Genomic DNA, 17,898 nt, shown 5'->3' with positions numbered 1-17,898 from the left:
GTGAACGTTATGAATGAATTATAACCGTCCACCGATCTCACATTAAACGGACCACATATATCCGTATGAATTAATTCCAAAACTCCCGTGCTTCGGTTTGCACCTTTCTTAATTTTCTTGGCATATTTTCCTTTGATGCAGTCGATACAATGATCAACATCTGCATCCGAAAAATCAAGAGAAGGAAGAACTTGATCTTTAATGAGACGCTCAATCCTCCCCCTCGAAATATGGCCTAAACGATAGTGCCATAATTTCGAAGAAGTCTCATTATCATTACGTTTGCGTTTGGTGCCGACATTTATATTTGAGGTAGAACCCACATTATTTATATCATCACAAAGGGAAATTACATAAAGTTTGTCTTGTCGACAGGCAAGACCAACATTATTATTGTCATACATAATTATACACTGCTTATTCCCAAAGTGACACTCATAACTATCATCATCTAAACATGAGACGGAAACTAAATTCCGTTTCATCGAGGGTACATAGAGAACATTATTTAGCTGAAGCTTAAAACCGCCATGAAGTGTAAGAGTGAAGTCTCCAATCGCCTCTGCATAAGCTTCAACACCATTAGCAACTCTAATTGTTCTTTCCCCTCTTTTTAGGGTCTTCCTCATATTGAATCCCTGCAACGAATTTACAACATGAATTGTTGCACCTGAATCAATCCACCAAGTATTGGTGGCATAATTAACATAAAGGGATTCTTCAACAACAGTAATAGTGTCGGTACCTCTTTCTTTGAGCCATCTCTTGAAGCCAAAACAATCCTTTCGCCTATGCCCACCTTTTCCACAAAAGTGGCAAGCATTGGAATTATTTCCTTCAGCATTAGGCGCTTTTTCAGGCTTCTTTTGCTGTGATCCTTTTGAGGATTGGCCTTTTTCCTTGAACTTATAAGGCTTGGGCTTCACATATTCATTCACAAATTTTCTATACTTCTTCTTTTGTGAATGACCAAACTGATTAACATGATCAATTCTGTCAGCCTTAAGCCTTTCTTCTTCTTGCACACATCGCGCCATCATTTCATCAATCTCCCATTTAACATCCATTGCATTATAGTTGATCATAAATGGATCAAATTGGGGAGGCAAAGATGACATAATAAAATGGACGAGGAAACCATTAGAGATTTCCATCTCCATTGACTTTAGTTTGGCGGCCATGTTGCACTTTTTCATAATATGCTCTCGAAGACTTCCAGTGGGATCATATTTTTCATCAATTAGCCTTACGATAAGACTTGTTGCATAAACTTTAGAAGACCCTTTAAATTGATGCTCAATTTTTGCAAAGTACCCTTTTCTTTGTCTCACAATCAGAAGGGCTCCCCTCATACTGTGTAATGGAGCCCTTTATCATCATAAGGCACTTGCGATTAGAGTCATCCCACTTAGTCTTAATAATGTCATATTCCTTCTTGAGGGCTTCATAATTTTCATTATTTTCTTTAGGCACCTCAGGAGGATCATTAAGGAGAGCATAATCAATATTGAGTAAGGCCATAGTGATCTCAAGCTTCTCCTTCCACGTGACATAATTGCTGCCATTTAGCTGTTCGATGCCATTTAGCATTCCAGCAATATTAGAGACATTAGTTGCTGCAAAAGAAAAAATTCAAAATGCTTTAGTAAGCATCATCATAATCATCATTAAATTTTATTGATCAAATTCAAATCAGCTTTGGCCAGAGATGAAAATGAACAACAAAATTTTGTGGACAAATATTCATCAATTAGCTTTGGCCAAATTGATAAATAGAAGCCACACATTAATGATCCTCATTCATTATTTTCTTTTACCGACCCGGTTCACATCAGCTTTGGCCAGAAGTGAAACAGACCAATAAAAGAATTTTGCAGTTAAAATGCCCGTCAAACAACTTTGGTCAGAATGACAAGGCATAAAACCACACTTTATTTGAGGATCCATAAACTTTATTTTGCAGCGGAAGCATTATCACATAATAATTATAGTGATAAATATCACCATAATTCATTAATCATAAATAAACTAAATAATAAAAGTAATATCAACATGTAAATAAACTAAGCATGACAATTAAAAATGTGGCCTAAAATAAACATAATAAGCATAATCAATTCATCCAGAAAAAATAGCCCTGAAAAGATATTTATTTCAGCCATAAATTTTTTTTTTTTTATTATTAGCATAATAATCCTGCTGAACTGGGCCAAAATTGGCCCGGCCAGATTTGCTCCCCGATCCCCTCTTGGGCCACAGCCCATTTGCAACGCCAGGACCACCCGAGCCGTCGGATGCAATCCGATGGCCAGAACGACCCAGCTGGATCAAAACCAGCGCGTCGTCGCCGCCCGGCTCCCCACGAAACCCTAGCCCATTTACCTTTCTTTCCTGCTCTCCTCTCCCGACAGCAGTGGCGACGCCGCTGCAATAGCGAAGACGGCGAGCACCGCGCGACGGGGAAAAGGCTTCGGCGTCAACCAGGCCCTCTCGCCGGAGTTGCGTGCAGCTTTGGCCAGCGCGCAGCTCCGTCGAGCGGCTCTGGGCGGCGCCCCTGTGCGAGGCAAGCGTGCGCGTGTGGGCGTCCCCGCGACGGCGACAGCTTCCTTCGCCAGGAACCGGCACAGCAGCTGGTCTCCAACGGCGTCGAGCGCGCGGGGAGAGCAGCAGCCACTCGGTTCAGCGGACAGCAAGGCTGCTCGGGTTCGAGTCCGAGCACACCTTCCAACATAAGAAGATGGCTCCGATGCCGCCGTGGCCAGCGACGACGACGAGGCCCATAAGGTAAAGTCCGCCTTGATCTTGATCTTGAATTAGGGTTAGGGTTCCTTCAAATTTGGGGAATTTCGTAATCTAGGGTTTCGGAATTGGGAAGGAGTGCTTAAATTCATCATTATTTATTCATTCCCCTTTAAAGAATCATGCTTAAGCCGAAACCACAACTTGATTTCAGAGGAGAATCATAAGGGATTTTAACTCTAGGGTTTCTAGGAATTGGGGAATTTGAAGATTTGCAAGAATCTGCCTTAATCCCCTTCATATATGCTTAAAACCGAGAAAAACCCTAGATTCACTTTAGAACTTTTAGGGCTGTTACTTTAAGAAGACAGGGCTTAAACTTAAAACATAATTGATAACCAGGAAGAACAGCCTTTAAACATAAGCATAAAATTCTTTCACAGAAGCAACTTGGGCATATGTCTTGACTTGGTGACAACATATAAACACATGGGTATGTGCATATGCCCCTGATCTTGATTTTGGCTTGATAAATCAAGCATGAATCTTAACATAAGAGGGCTCAAACTTAAGAGCTAGATGCTCTGATACCATTGTTGGATCCAGCAGGATCAACTAGCTCTAGTTTGAGCCACAAAAGAATAAGATCAGAAATACCTTGATCTGAAGATGATGCCATGTCTCCTCTTGTTTAATTGCTCACACCAAAATGGAGCAACTTGTGCTTGATTCTTCCCAGTGCTTTAGTGCTAGCCTGATCGGTGGCTTAATTTGTGTGAGAGAGAGAGTGAGAGAGAGAACTGAGAGCAGCCGTGTTCCTCCACTCTTCTAGGGTCATTTGACCCCTTTATATATGTTTAGCACTATGCACTAGGGGAACCAGCACCGTTGGATCAAAATCGATGTCTCCGATCAAGACAACACATAAGGATAGGTGGCCATTTACTGTAGCACCGCCCTACTGTAGCACCTCAAAAAGATCTGACCTAGGAGAGCAGCCTAGATCACCAAAATATCCAACACTACAATCTTTGAAATTTTGCCAAGCTTCCATGTGTTATGATCCAACACCTCAGTTACATCTCTAATGACATCTTGCTTGAACTATATCTCGTTTATTTGGCTTGAAACCATAGTCCATTTGCACCGCAGTCACACCGGTCTCCCTATATATCCCGGATGCGCTGTTCTTCAGCTTCATGATTGTGCTCCTGAACAATTGGAGATAGTATGAAAATCATAATACGCACTAGTAGCAGTGGGAAACAAAAGATACCAACAGTTGATAACAGTACAATCTACTGTTGTTCTCCATATTGGATCTAACCAAAAAGAGAGAAGTCGCGTGTGATCGTGTGCAAATATCTTTCTTTCTGAATATATCCCAGCTAATATGGACTAATCCACTACCATTCAATTTCGGCATGAGAAATGATCACCAGTGATGTACAGAAGAATTCTCATTGTTATCGACATGTACACTTAAAATGACATCAAACGAACAGTCAACGCCACTTCAGATCCCTCGCAAGAAAACATCTACTATTGTAATTTTCAGATCCGTCTCCATTTACGAGCTCGGAAGCATCTGGTCAAATTCAGAAGTTTCAACGCAGCAAATGAACCAAATAAAGAACACCCAACACAAAGGCAACCCAAAAGTTAAAAATATATACATACAGGATAAACCAATCTCCCTATCAAGATCCAAAAAGCCCATCACAATCAGGAACAAAAGAGATCCATCCATCTTGGACCATGCTATTGCGTACAAGAATGACTTGTGTACCGTAAGAAAACCCAATAAACGAAGTCCAAACAAAAACAAAAAAGTGATCACTTTTCACGAAGGAGAAACATTCAGCAATTACCAACTTGACTTGGTTTCAGTCCTCATTACCGGAATACTCGATCGAGATTTCTAGCAAAAAGACAAAGCAGAACGTGGAACAGAATAGCAATCCATGGGAACTATGAGCACTTCCAGCCTAACAAAATTCAGAATCTTGGGCATTAGCGATCAAAGCCATCAAAGATAATGGCTGCAAAAAGCCAAAAACTGGAGAAGCCAGTTTGAGATACCGAGCTGTATGGGGATTGGGGAGCTGGTGAGGGAGTTGGGTCGAATAGTTTTTTTAACAGTGACAGGATCACTGAATCAACAGTCTGAACACTCAGTAAAAGATTCAAAGTTGCCATATATTTACCGAGATAGGATGGAGGTGTAAATAATGTGCTACATTGGGAGCATTTACATAGAAGAAATAAATTCAGGACAGGCGAGGCTGGACGTGGAAGACGAAGTCGCAGCAGTGCTCTGTTCCTACGTCGGCAGTCACTTATCAGCCGAGTAGCCGACCAAGCAGCTGCTCCTACATCGACTACACCACGCAAGAGGAACAAAATCTCTTCCAGTAAAGAAGAAAAAAGAATGGATCGCCACATTAAATTATTTCGCGACATCCCGTGTTGTGAGAGTCGCCTCGAGTGATCTATCGCCGGCGCCAGCGCAGGAGAAGTCATGAAGAGAGGAGGTGCCGGAGCTGGAGCAGATGCTCCTCGTTGGAGATGTTGAGGGAGAGGCGGAGGTTGGTGAGCAGCGACTCCTGCTCCCATGTCAGCGGCCCCGACGCGTGGAGTGCCCGCACCGTCGACCGGTACGCCTCCAGCTCCAGCTCGTGCACGTCCATCGCCGGCCCGTCGCTCAGCACGCCGTCATCGTCCGAGGACGACGACGTGCACGGGGCGGCCACGACGGACATGGCGTCGCCGCGCCCGACGGAGCAGCACCGATGCCGACTACTGCCAACGCCGCCATAGGCGACGTCATCGTTCGCGCTGCAGCTGGCCACCGAGCACTCGGCGGTCTCTTCTCTGGCATGTGCATACCTGTGCTGTTCAGCTCCTGGTGCGTTCTGATGCTGTGACATGAATCTTCTCTGCCTTGGCTGAGGAGGAGAGTCAAGAACTGCGGATGATTTCCTTTTCTTGCCTGATCTTCTGAGCACATCAGCAGGTAGCTGTTTGCCTCTTCGATTTGCCTGGAAATGATGCACAAATGGTTAAAAGTGTCCTTGGAGAAGTTCGATAATTGCACAACTGCAGCAAAAAGTCAAAAGACAGTGCAACGCTTTATTTCATAAACAAGTTAGTAGCAAGCAAATTCGACACCCGAAAGAAATAACACACTGGAGATCAGATTGTGGGATTGTACAGTTCACGGTGGTAATATGTTGTAATTCTAGTCAGCATGTGCATACTTTTCTTGGAATGTCAGGAAGCTCCACAAGTTGAAATGCTTTCAACTGAACTTCTCTTTCTTCCTGATGTAGATGTTTCAGCTGATTTGTAGCTACATTTGTATTGAAAGTCGAAAGTAGTAGCGGTACGTAGGAAGACTTTCATGGCTCAAAGTACTAAAATCAGAACATTATAGCTTGAAGCATAGCATGACATGTCATACTTCTGAAGTTCTGATGCTGGACAAGGTGCTTCATCTCAGAGTATAGCAATATAAACCATTTTCAAGGAAACCACTGAACTCTGACGAGCCTTTTCTATTCTAGGACATGGCTATTTCAGCCCAAGCTATAAGCTGATGTCTACCACCTAGTACCCCTGCTCTACTTCTAATATACCTAAATCTTGTTCTTAGAATAACAAGCAATGCAAAGATTTATTCATGTGTAGTAAGCTAGCAGGAAAACAATAGTTCACATAAACAATGTATCACTAGTAATTTGGCCAGGTCAATCGCAAACAATCATGCTCAGAGTCTGAATCTATGCTAGTACAAAGCAACTGTTGAGCGACCCATTTGACTTGAGAAACGAAATCAACGTTTACATGCTACAGAAACTGCTTGGTGTTTACCTTGTCAGCTGCAGGAAACTGCTTGCAGTGAACAGTTGCTGTAGGAGGATCCTGTGGAACTGGAACTCTCAAGCTGGAAATGTGGAACTCTTTCAGCTGGATGCAGTCCGCGAGCCTGATGACGAAGTAGTTGTTCTCTACAATCTTTGCAATTTTGCCAAGCTTCCATGTGTTATGATCCAACACCTCAGTTACATCTCCAATGATCCATCTGCATCTTGTCTGAACAATGTCTGGTTTATTTGGCCTGGCACCGTAGTCCCTTTGCGCCAAGATCGGACCGGTCTCCCTAAACATTCCCGATGCGCTGTTTTTCGGCTTCATCATCCTACTCCTGAACAACTGGAAGTGGTCAGAACATCAAAATATACTCTAGCAGCACTGGAAAGAAAATATATCAACAGTAGATATAACATTATAATCTACTGTTGCTCTCCATAGTGGATCCAACCAAAAGCAGAAGAGTTACAACTGATCGTATGTAAAATGTCTGTTGTCTGAATATATCAAAAGAGGACTACCACTGCCATCCAATTTCAGCATGAGAAACCATCGGCAAAGATGTACAGAAGAATCCTCAATGTTTATCGACATGTGCAGCTAAAATGGCTTGAAACGAATAGTCAACACCAATTCAGATCCCTCCCAAGAAAACACCTATTAGGAATTTCAGATCTGTCTCCATTTACGAGTTCAGACCAAAAACATCTCCTCAAATTCAGAAGTTTCAGCCTAGGAAAAAGAACCAAATAAAGACAGAGCAGAAGTGAAAAAATCAACTACAGGATAAACCAATCTCCCCATCAAGATCCAAAGGCATACCCATGAGCCCATCCCAATCAAGGAACACAAGAGATCCATCCATGTTGGACCATGCTGTTGCGTACAGGAATGAAAATGTTAACGGAAGACAACCAACCCAATAAACGAAGTCCTCATTACAAAAAAAGGTGATCGCTTTTTCATGAGGGAGAAACATTCAGCAGTTACCAACTTGACTTGGTTTCAGTCGTCATTACCCGAATACTCGATCGAGAAATCCAGCTAAAAAACCACAAAGCATAACATGGAAAAAAGGACAGAGCATTCCATGGTAGGAAAGTACGAGTAGTTGGAGCCTACGGAAACTCAAACATTGGGCGATACCGATCCAGAGCCATCGAAAGGAAATGGCTGCAAAAACAAGAACACTCGGGAGGAACCAGATTGAAATACCGAACTGGATACACAGAGCAGCAGCTGGAATTGGGATCAAACAAGTGCAAAGGATCCCGATCTTTACAACACAATCTACATAGATTGAACGCGAAAGTAATAATAATCCAAAATACAAGAGCTGAGGGAGGGGTGGATTTCCACTCGTCACCAACCTGTATAGAGGCAGAAAGAGGCAGAGCAGTCGATTGATTCCGCGTCGCCAATCCCAGGAACAGGAACAGGACGCAGAGGAGCAGGCCACCTGGGAGTTAACCACCCGATCCTCTAATTAATCCCCAATTGGGTTGCTCCTCCAAGCCAACCCAATTGGGATTAAGCCGCGAGGCGGAAGCCGGGGGGAGACAGACAGGACAGCAGTTCTCCTGGTAAAAGAAAGGAAAGAAAAAAGGAAATGGAAAAACAAGCTTGGAAAAATCACCACCACCGAACTCCAAGAATAGGAAGTGGAAATTGGAGAAAAAAATTAATGGAGAGAAAATTGGAGACTGATCGGCGACCAACCTGCGAGGGAGGCAGAGAGGAGCGGAAGATAAATCAGGCGGTTACGGCGCGATCGGGACGGACGCCTGAGTTTGGAGGGATGGAGGGCCGGAACCTTGGAAGTGGCGTGCTCTTCTGCTTCAGATACATACAGATACAGGGGCTGTTCCTTCGTTCAGTTGTTCTTGGCTCTCTTTTTTTTTCTTTGTACATTGCCACCTTGTTGAATTAGTTTATTTTATGACTTGGAGACACCTGGTAATTAAAATGTTTTTAATCTGAGCCGCTCCCCAATGGAACTGTCTTGGGTGAGCAAGTCGAGACGCCTAACTTCTTCATTTGAGAAACCTCAAAAGTTCTGAATTCATTAACACTAGAATTGGCTGTATTTACGAGGGAAACTAGACAAATACTCCGTACTGTATCGTTTCAAAGAATACAGAAGTGATATAATTCACAGACTAACCCAAATAGCTCGTGCTCTAATCAGAAGGAGCAGTCGCCTACGAAATGTGCCAATTAACACATAAGATTTTTTTCATTTGTGTGCACGCTACTACTATTATTTGCTTGTATTTTTCACGTTCTCATGTGAGGAAATTAGGCGACGGGAACAATGCGTCTCGTTCGCGAGGATAGTTGCTTTCTGCTGTGCCAATGGTGTGACAGCTTTTGCTTATGCTAATATTGTCTCCTCCTATCTGTCAGCGCATCTTCCACTTGGTTAATTTAAGACAAGACAACAAGTGAGTCTGAGTTGTGAAAATACCAGGCTGGTTTAGCCTCTTGTAAAAGAAGCTGTCTGGTTGTGCAAACACGGGACAAAATCTACAAATTTGACAATTCTATCTAGCCTTCGGATCTACTAAGATCAACTAGTGGGTTCTTCTTTCCTACTCCACTACCCAAAGTCCCATCCTCCACTGCCAGATCCACCCCCAAATCTGAAATCTCACAACACATTTGGCCAATTTTAAAACCATGATGTTTTAAACTGAAGCGCACATTGCATCTTGATAAGGCTTGATTGGTTAGCTAATGACAAACTAGCATACGTGTAGATAATGTTTGACGGGTAGCACGACATGCTGATTGGCACTTGCGCGGGTAGAGACGATATAAGTGATATATCCCCATCACAGGTCCATAAAGTTCCTTTTCATCCTAGAAAGTGAGTACAGGCAAAGCTCGCCCAAAAAGAAAAAGGAAAAAAAAAAGAAAATTGCGACAGCATAAACAGATCCGCAAATTCTGTGTAACTATCACAACTGAACATGTTAAGCAGTCGGTGCTCAGAAAAACGCAAGCCTACAGGGTAGCACAATGAATATTTTGCTTACGTTTCAAAGTATTTACCAGGTGTTTTTGGTTGTTAGAGCATCTCTCAGCCGTTGGGGCTTCTCAGGCCGAAATCCGGCGCTATTTAGGGCCGGATGGATGTAAATTTGGCCCGGGAATCCCATTTTTCCAGCGACAAGCCCAGGGGAATGAACAAATATAGGCGAATTCAAACATAACTAGACGAAATACGTTCAAACATAGACGAAATTTAGAGATATATAATATATATAGGCGAGTTCGTACAAATATAGGCCGAATTCGTAATACATTTGAATTCGGCGAGAGGCAATATAAACTAATTAAAAGGACGGCGTTCTACATGCCGAAATCCCGTGTAGTCGCCATCGTCGTCGCTGGAGTGGTCGGCGTCCTCGGGCGGCGGCGCCTGCTGGCTGCTCTGGCCGGCGTCTACGTACCAGACCAGGGTCGCCGTGTGGCGGCGTCGGCTGATACCACTCATCCTCGCTGCTCTCCTCCAGCTTGATCAGCGGCACGAGTGCGGTGGGAGTGGCGTGGGCAGCGCGGCCGCAAGGTCCAGCAGACGTCGCTGCTGCTCCGCCTCCTCCCTCTCCCAGTCCTGCCTGGACCAGGAGAGCGCCGCGTCCATCGGGAGGGCGTTGTCGGCGGGGACGAGGTCGGTCAGCGACCTCGCAATGGCCTCGCGCATAGACGCGTCCTCGGCCCGCGCGACCTCCTCTTCGGCGAGCTGGGACGCAGTTGCGGCCCTGCGGCCTCCTTCTTGGCCGTCTTCCTCTTGCGACCGCGCGATGGAGACGACGACGGGAGCCCCCCTCGCGGATGACGACAGAGCCGCTGCTGCGCCCTCTGGTCGGCGCTGGCGATGTCGGCTCCTTCTTGACGGCCCTCGGCGTCGCTGGTGGAGGAGCCGACCCGCAGGAGCACAATGCCGACCTCGACGCCGACCCAGACGACGACGACGACGGCGCCATCCGTCGTGGCATCCACGAGCTTCCGTGCTGGCGTGACACGGAAGGCGCCGCCGGCGGGGGCATCCCCAGTACGGGGTAGTTGCCGCCCTGGACGTGTGCGAGCACGTTCTCGAGGGTGCGGCCCGACGCGCTCCACCAGCAGCGGCGGCCGGCGGCGTTGTTGCGCGCGGGAGGAGGGGGAGGGTCGTCGTAGGCGACGAGTTCTCGCTCGTATCTTCGCCGAAATAAGTCGGTCCACGCGTCGTAGTTTTCGGGGAAGAAGCGCGGCTCAGCGCTGCTCGTCGCTGAGGGTGACGAGCACCGCGTCAATCTCCGCGTTGAGGGCGTCGCGTCCTATTGGCGGTGGTGGGATCGGGACGCCCCCCGCGCTCAGGCGCCAGCCACCGGGCGCGCGGAAGTCCGGCGGCACTGGGTAGCACGCCGCGTGCAGCAGCCTCCCCTCCCATTGGTGCAGAGACCACCGGTTGAAGCCGCTATTCGCCGCGCCGTCGCCGTAGTCCGCCATTGCTCGCTCGAGGAGATTGGGGAGAGAAGTTTGGGTTGGGGAGAGTAGGGAGACGAGGGTGGTGAATGTGGCCAGACGCGGCAGTTTCGCGATAAATAAGGGAACCATGCGTGAATTCGAGGCGACGGCATTTGCTCGTCGCGTTGAAGCGACGCGTTCGGCAAAGACCGCCCGGCGGCAGGCTTTTACAGCGCGCGGAAGACGATGTGATGAGGACGACGATCGGCCTTTTTCGCCGACAAGTCAGGGCCACCAGCCGCGCGGGAAGTTTTCTCGATGTTTCCCGCGATTTCGTTTACTCCGGACTCCCGAGCGCTCCCGGAAGGCCGAGGATGACATGGGCTCGCCGGATGGATGAAAGCTCAAATCCGAACAAAAACGAGAAACTGGAGATGCGGCTGAGCCATTTTCGCCGTCCGGATAAAAAAAGGGCTGCGGGGTACCTAGGCTATTGACCCCTCCGACCCTCCGTGGAGTTGGCCACTCATTTTTTTTTCCTTTTTTGAGGGAGAACGGCCACTCAACTCAAATACAGAGCTACAATGCCCACGCAGTCACTCTGGTTGGAAATGATCGATAACTTCACGAAGACATCATGTCCAGGGCCTAAGAACATCTACACCCCTTGGCGCTTCCCACCATTAAATTCAGCGCTAAATAGCATCAGATTGGATGAAACTTTCGTTCGAAGAGCGCCGAAGTTTTAACCGTCTTTCCGGTAAACGCCCGGTGTTTAGCGTTTTTTAGAAAGAAAAAAATCCGTGGCTGCCAAATATTCAGAACAGTTCGGCAAATTCGACCAATTTTATCAACATTTGGCTTAATTTTACAAATAAACGTTACAGTTCAACAAAACAAACAAATAAATTGTTAAATTTTCAAACAAATCAAATAGAAACTAGTTGGTGTTGCCTCGAAGCATCCATATATGCTCCACCATATCATCATGCGACAGAGCAACGAGAGAGGAGGGGGATTTACGTCGAGAAAATGGTGGGGTTCGTGTGTTCTCTCGCAGACAGAGCCCATCCCAGATTTTCTCTCGTCCAAAGTCCCCAAGCACACCCTGAGGAGATAGGGATGGCCTGGGCTCTTTGGATGGATTAAAGGTTAAATCCCGAGGAAAAACGAGGAGCCGGAAACGCAGCTAGGCCGAATAACGCCGTCCGGATGTATCTCTAATTCAGTAAAACATTACCACACAGCTAGTTTTGTTTAACATGCACGCACTTGTAGCATTTCCGCTTGTTGAGGGCCAGCATGCAACTATAAGATATTGCAGCTATATAAGCACAAACAAGATGGTTAGTAATTTCTATATTATGTGCTCATACGTACAAGATGGTTAGTAATTTCTATATTATGTGCTTATACATTGATGTGTTCTTTCTCACGAAAAGATGGCTGTTGTGACATTGTGATGGCTAACACAACAGTATAGAACCTATTCATCCAGAGGAACGTATTAAAAGAGACCAACAGCTTTAAGAAATTCCCTCCTCAGTTCATACATTTGAACTTGGCTGACATAAATGGTACTGTACTGTTTCAGCATTGGTCTTCATCCAGAGGAACGAATTCTAAGTGTTGAACAGCATTCAGAAACCTCAACTGGAATCTTAAGGATCTCATCCTATCATCTACATTTGAACCTGGCAGACATAAGGGATCCTTGTCTGTTTCAGTGTTCTACTACTAGTTTCACATTGCACTGGTGTATAGATATACCAACTGATTTTTATTTAGCCAGCATACGAACCTACAGCTTTATATCACCTATATATTCCTATAAAAGATGATAACCATGAGACTGAAGTAAATTACCTAATAGAAGGAATCCCTAGATTAAATTCCTTGCATAAGACTAGACATCAATCAAAATAGGAAGTAGCCAATACGAACCATAATGAAAAGCAAAGTTGACAGAAAAGCATGACCATATACTATGTCTCCAGATGTGTCCATAGGTAAAACACTCCCGATAAAGAACTACCAAAACAGCATACAATGTCTGAAACTCCAGATAACAGATACCATATCACAATAGTAACATAAATCATGATTTCTGGATCTTAAGGTAAGATGATAAACTTGCTACTACTCCAGCCAGAAGATCACTGGCTAACGCCGAGCCACTTGGAGAAGACGTCAAACTCCGTGTAGTCGCTGTCAGAGATCATGGTCTGGTACCACGCCTTTCCAGCAGCCTTGATCTTAGAAGCCTCCTCCTATAAAAACAAGAGATGATCTTCAGATTAGAATGTTGGCAATAATATGCATACTACAAGGCTGAATCAACTGAAATCAGAGATCTGCCAAAATGAACAACATAAAATAAAATTTTCTTCAAGCAGCCAAATAAATGGACCAACTACAACATTTGCAAACAACAAAATCCATGCTAATGCGAACAGGACAGGTTAACTGAGACATGCAATATATCTGCTAATCTATATTATGCCACAAGCTCAAGCAGCCAGCTCACATACTACTACTTCTAGAAATTTTAGAAGCTAACGTATCAAGAAAATACAGATGCAGTCGTGGTTACAACAACAATCAAGATGACGCCAGATTTTAGGCATGCAATTATCAAATACAATCAACTTACATACTTGCACAGATTTAAGTAAGTGGATACATGAAAAGGAATCACAGTTAGAAGGTATATCAAGATTAAGACACAACGTATCAGGAAAAATGGGATGCAGTCCCAGTTACAACGACTACGAAGATGACGCCAGATTTTAGGTATGCAATTAGCTAAAAACAATCAACTTGCATACTTGCAGAGATTTAAGTAAGTTGATACATGAAAAGGAATCACGGTTAGAAGGTATATCAAGATTAAGACACAATTCAGGCATGCAACAAAATCAATGCGTAGTTGCAGATATTTCAGTGTTGAAGTAACAGGACACATGAAATGCAATCATGGTAAGAAGATATATAAAGATTAAGAAACATTTTAGGCATGGAACTAGCAAATAACAGTAAGTATGCATAGACATTTCATTGTAAATAAATCAAATTGGCAGTGTAATAAGCCAGAAACAGGTGGCAAATAAATAGGACAACATATCAAACTGATATAGAAATTACCTGTGCTGGTCTATTACTAAAATGTACGGGAAAGCAACATAGGAAACACATACACAAACCAACATAATTAACTATTCAAACTAGTAACAGGACATACGTAAAGAAACTAAGCCACAAGTCATCACATTTGATATATACAAGAATTAAACCTGTAGCTGACAACACAAGTTCACGGAAATACACCACCAAGATCATACTACACTACAATGCTATGTGTACTACAAGTACATAAATACACTACAAGTCCCTGTAATAAACACATAAGCAGTTGTTGCTCCATACAACAGTAGACATGACACTGCATATACCAGCTAACATGATAAAATGCAAGCAGGCAATTCAGAGCATTGCCACACTAACTAATTAAGCCACAAGTCACCACATCAGATATACATAAGAATAAAAATTGTAGCTGAGAATATAAGTTCACAGATATACACTACAAGTACATAAATACACTACAAGTCGACGTAATAATGAACAAACAATCAGGTACTGCTCCATACAACAGTAGACATGACACTGTCTATACCAGCTACCATGTTAAAATGCAATCGCTATGGACAATACAGAGCATTGCTGAACTCATGTTATGTATATATGTAATCTGTAAATATAGCAAGATACTAAGCAGAAAATAAAAAGGGGGAGGAATAGCATACCGCGCTGAGCTTGGTCCTCTTGGAGTTAATCTTGTCCTTCCTGGCCTTGACACGTGCCGCCTCAGCAAGAACTGCCATCCTGCGTGCAGTCCCGAAGTAGGGGTTGAGCTTGAGCACAGCAGCCGCATTCTTGAGCGGGTTCTTCCTAGCCTCCCTGCGCTTGACCTCCTTGTTGATGGGCTTGACCACAGACTGGACCTCATCAGAGTTGATAAGCCTGCCCAGGTCAGCGTTGGTCATCTTGGGCCTGGGGAGCACGAAGCCCTTCTTCTTCAGTGAGGGCGTCTCCAGGGAACCGTACACCTCATCGAGCTTCTTGAAAGCAGACTCGGTCCAGATGACGAACCGGCCAAGGTGGCCACCAGGAGCCAGGTCGAGCAGGTTGAGGCGCTCGACATTGGCGACATCAACACCAGTGAGGTTGCGGAAGGCCTTGGCGATCTTGGAGCCCTCGGTGCCGTAGACGATGAGGGGCCCCTTGCGGTTGATGTACCTGCGGTTGCGCATCTTTCCGACGCCGGGGCGGATGCCGACGGAGTCCTTGGCCTTCTCGGCGTCGGCGTAGGCGCCGAGCTGCTTGAGGACCTTGATGGCCTGGGCGGTCTTCTCGACGCCCTCGGCCGAGTCGGAGACGACGAGCGGGAACTCGGGGACGGCCTCGATGCGGTGGCCGCGGGCGAGGACGAGGGAGGGCACGGCGGTGGCGGCGAGCGCCGAGGCGACGGCGACGCGGCGCATGCGCACGTTGACGCGCTTGTGCCACTTGCGCCAGATCTTGGTGGGCGCGAACATGCGGCCGCCGCGGCACATGTTGCCGAAGGCTCCCTGGCCGGCGCGGTGGGTGCCGCCGCCGCCGACGCGCGGGATACGCGAGACGGCGCGCCCGGTGCCCCAGGACTCGGCCGAGGTCTGGTGGCCGGCCTTGGTGGAGACGGCGTAGGGCTGGCGCTTGTTGCAGGAGAGGAGCTTGTGGGTGAAGCGGACCACGTCGGGGCGGATCGGCGCGCGGAGGACGTGCGGCATCGGGATGCCGGCGGAGTCCGTGGCCATGTCGCCGTCCAGGGCCTTGACGGAGACCAGCGGGCGCGCGGAGGTGGCCATGGCGGCGGCGCGGAGGGAGGGAGGGTAGGGGGGTTGGCGGCGGCGGGGGAAAGGGCTGGAGATGGAGGAGGATGGTACGAGTTTATATCGGTGCTTCGCTTCAGGGGTTAGGGTTTGGTGCCGAAGATGGGCTCGGCGGGCCTTTGGGAAACTGGGCTAGGTCTGGTAGTTGGACTGAATGGGCCTATCCGAACTCACGCAATACGGCCTGTCCAGTATTCGCAGAATGAAGCGCAGCACAATCACACAAAAATGAAGCCTGCTATAACATGAACGGCTGTAAATGGAGTCCTGGGGCCTAATAGTCTTTCCACGGTCTTTCTAGGCCTGCCTATAGTTTGGGTCCAAAACTGCAGATGCTGTATTTCACGGCCCCGATGCATGCCAGCCACTGGTGTGATTTTTTTTTTTGCGTGGAACCTTATTTCACGGCCTTCTCTCGCCTAGAGCATCTATAGAAGATACACCAATGGTGACAAAATAATTGCTAATATTTAGTTTTTTAGCAAAAAATATTTGATAGTAGATACCACAATACCAATAAAACAATAAAACATTTTTCAATTCCTTGCGTATCGAACTCTACAAACTCCACTTACCCACTTCTAGGACTAGAAATTGCAATTTTACCCATGGATACGGATACGATATTGTACCCATAGGGTATTGCACACTTTTATACACACATTGGTAGTACTCATACACTACCAGTTATGTCACGGTTAGGGCATGGATATAGCCTTATACCCAACTACCCATGGATATACCCATACCATGCCCACTTATACTTATATGTGGATATATGCATCTAAATAGCCAAGTTATTAAGTTTGTGAACATATGTTAAGTTGGGAGTGATGTTTTGGAACATGGGAGCATATGCTCCCACTATTTTGAAATTCATATTATACATATTTTGAATTTCAAAAAAATTGAAATGAAAAATTCGCACGTACATCTTCACGTGCTGCACGCTCACAAAGTTGTTTCATAAAAAAAGGACTTGTCATGTGATGTCTGTAAAAAAGACAAAACTAAGTGCTAAAAAATAATGCTTTTACAAGATAAATTTTCTCTTTTTTACATAGACCACAAAAAATATTGATTTTTCGTGAAACTTGACGAATGCACATATATTATGTTGATGTACATGTAGAATTTTTTGTCAAAATTTTTTGACGACTTAAAATATAATTTTTTGATATAGGGAGCATACGCACCCGGGAGCCGAATTGAATTTCCGTGTTAAGTTGTCATCAATTATCAATACGTTGTGTGACTCGTCTAATCTTGTTGACTTATGAGTTGGGAGTATGTGATCGTGAATTTTGAATTTTGATAATTGTCATATACTCAACTATGTGTTGTCGAGTTGATTTTTATCAAATGTGTTGAATGCGAACCTGTGAATAGTTTGTGTACTACATGATCTATCCGTTGGATTCTCAATAGGTATGGGTAGACTTTTATATCGGTGGGTACGGGTATGGGTAGAATTTTGAATTTTCTACCCGTTAACTATACGGGTATAGGTAGAATTTTGAATTTTCTACCCATTAACTATATGGGTACGGGTATGATATTGCTTTACCTTGTCCCTACCCTACATATTGCCATCCTTATTCGTGACCAACTTTTGCGGTAACTTAAAAAGGCTCGAAAGGAGGGAAATTAACGGTAGTGGGTTCCCTTCTATCCCTATCGATCGTATATCTAAGTCCACCAAATTCTGGTGAACCCAACTAAAATCCAGCGAATCGGGCCCTTAAGAGTGATTTTGCTCGTGCATGGCATGTGTAGCCTCGCCATGGAGCTTCCTGCTCTTGCTATGGCGGAAGGCCAGGGCCAACGGCAGGATAAGGCGGTTGACCAACCTCAAGCGTACTAGGGGCGACGGGGCCACACATGGAGAATGGGACGGTGGCCT

The 17,898-nt window shown here is 45.5% G+C and overlaps 2 protein-coding genes across 3 annotated transcripts; both read right to left on the bottom strand.

The window, feature by feature from the left end:
- Positions 1-4,913: 4,913 nt before the first annotated feature.
- LOC127292402 (uncharacterized) lies at positions 4,914-8,501 on the bottom strand. Of its 2 annotated transcripts, none has more exons than XM_051321789.2 (4): positions 8,332-8,501; positions 7,983-8,192; positions 6,613-6,954; positions 4,914-5,780 (listed from the first exon to the last, which is right to left on the bottom strand). In XM_051321789.2, exons 3-4 carry the CDS (start codon positions 6,937-6,939, stop codon positions 5,259-5,261), a joined length of 849 nt encoding a protein of 282 aa, XP_051177749.1. In that variant the 5' UTR covers positions 6,940-6,954; positions 7,983-8,192; positions 8,332-8,501; the 3' UTR covers positions 4,914-5,258. The 2 variants fall into 2 exon arrangements, with proteins under 2 accessions (XP_051177749.1, XP_051177747.1); XM_051321787.2 differs by having other exon boundaries at positions 6,613-6,946; positions 8,332-8,499.
- Positions 8,502-13,025: 4,524 nt separating this feature from the next.
- LOC127292401 (large ribosomal subunit protein uL4z) lies at positions 13,026-16,034 on the bottom strand. The gene is made up of 2 exons (XM_051321786.2): positions 14,871-16,034; positions 13,026-13,334 (listed from the first exon to the last, which is right to left on the bottom strand). Exons 1-2 carry the CDS (start codon positions 15,969-15,971, stop codon positions 13,221-13,223), a joined length of 1,215 nt encoding a protein of 404 aa, XP_051177746.1. The 5' UTR covers positions 15,972-16,034; the 3' UTR covers positions 13,026-13,220.
- Positions 16,035-17,898: the final 1,864 nt, after the last annotated feature.

Source organism: Lolium perenne, chromosome 4 (genome assembly GCF_019359855.2).
Source record: "Lolium perenne isolate Kyuss_39 chromosome 4, Kyuss_2.0, whole genome shotgun sequence".
NCBI lineage: Eukaryota > Viridiplantae > Streptophyta > Magnoliopsida > Poales > Poaceae > Lolium > Lolium perenne.
The sequence above is the reverse complement of the archived record's forward strand: the minus strand, read 5'-3'. Positions and strand labels throughout refer to the sequence as shown.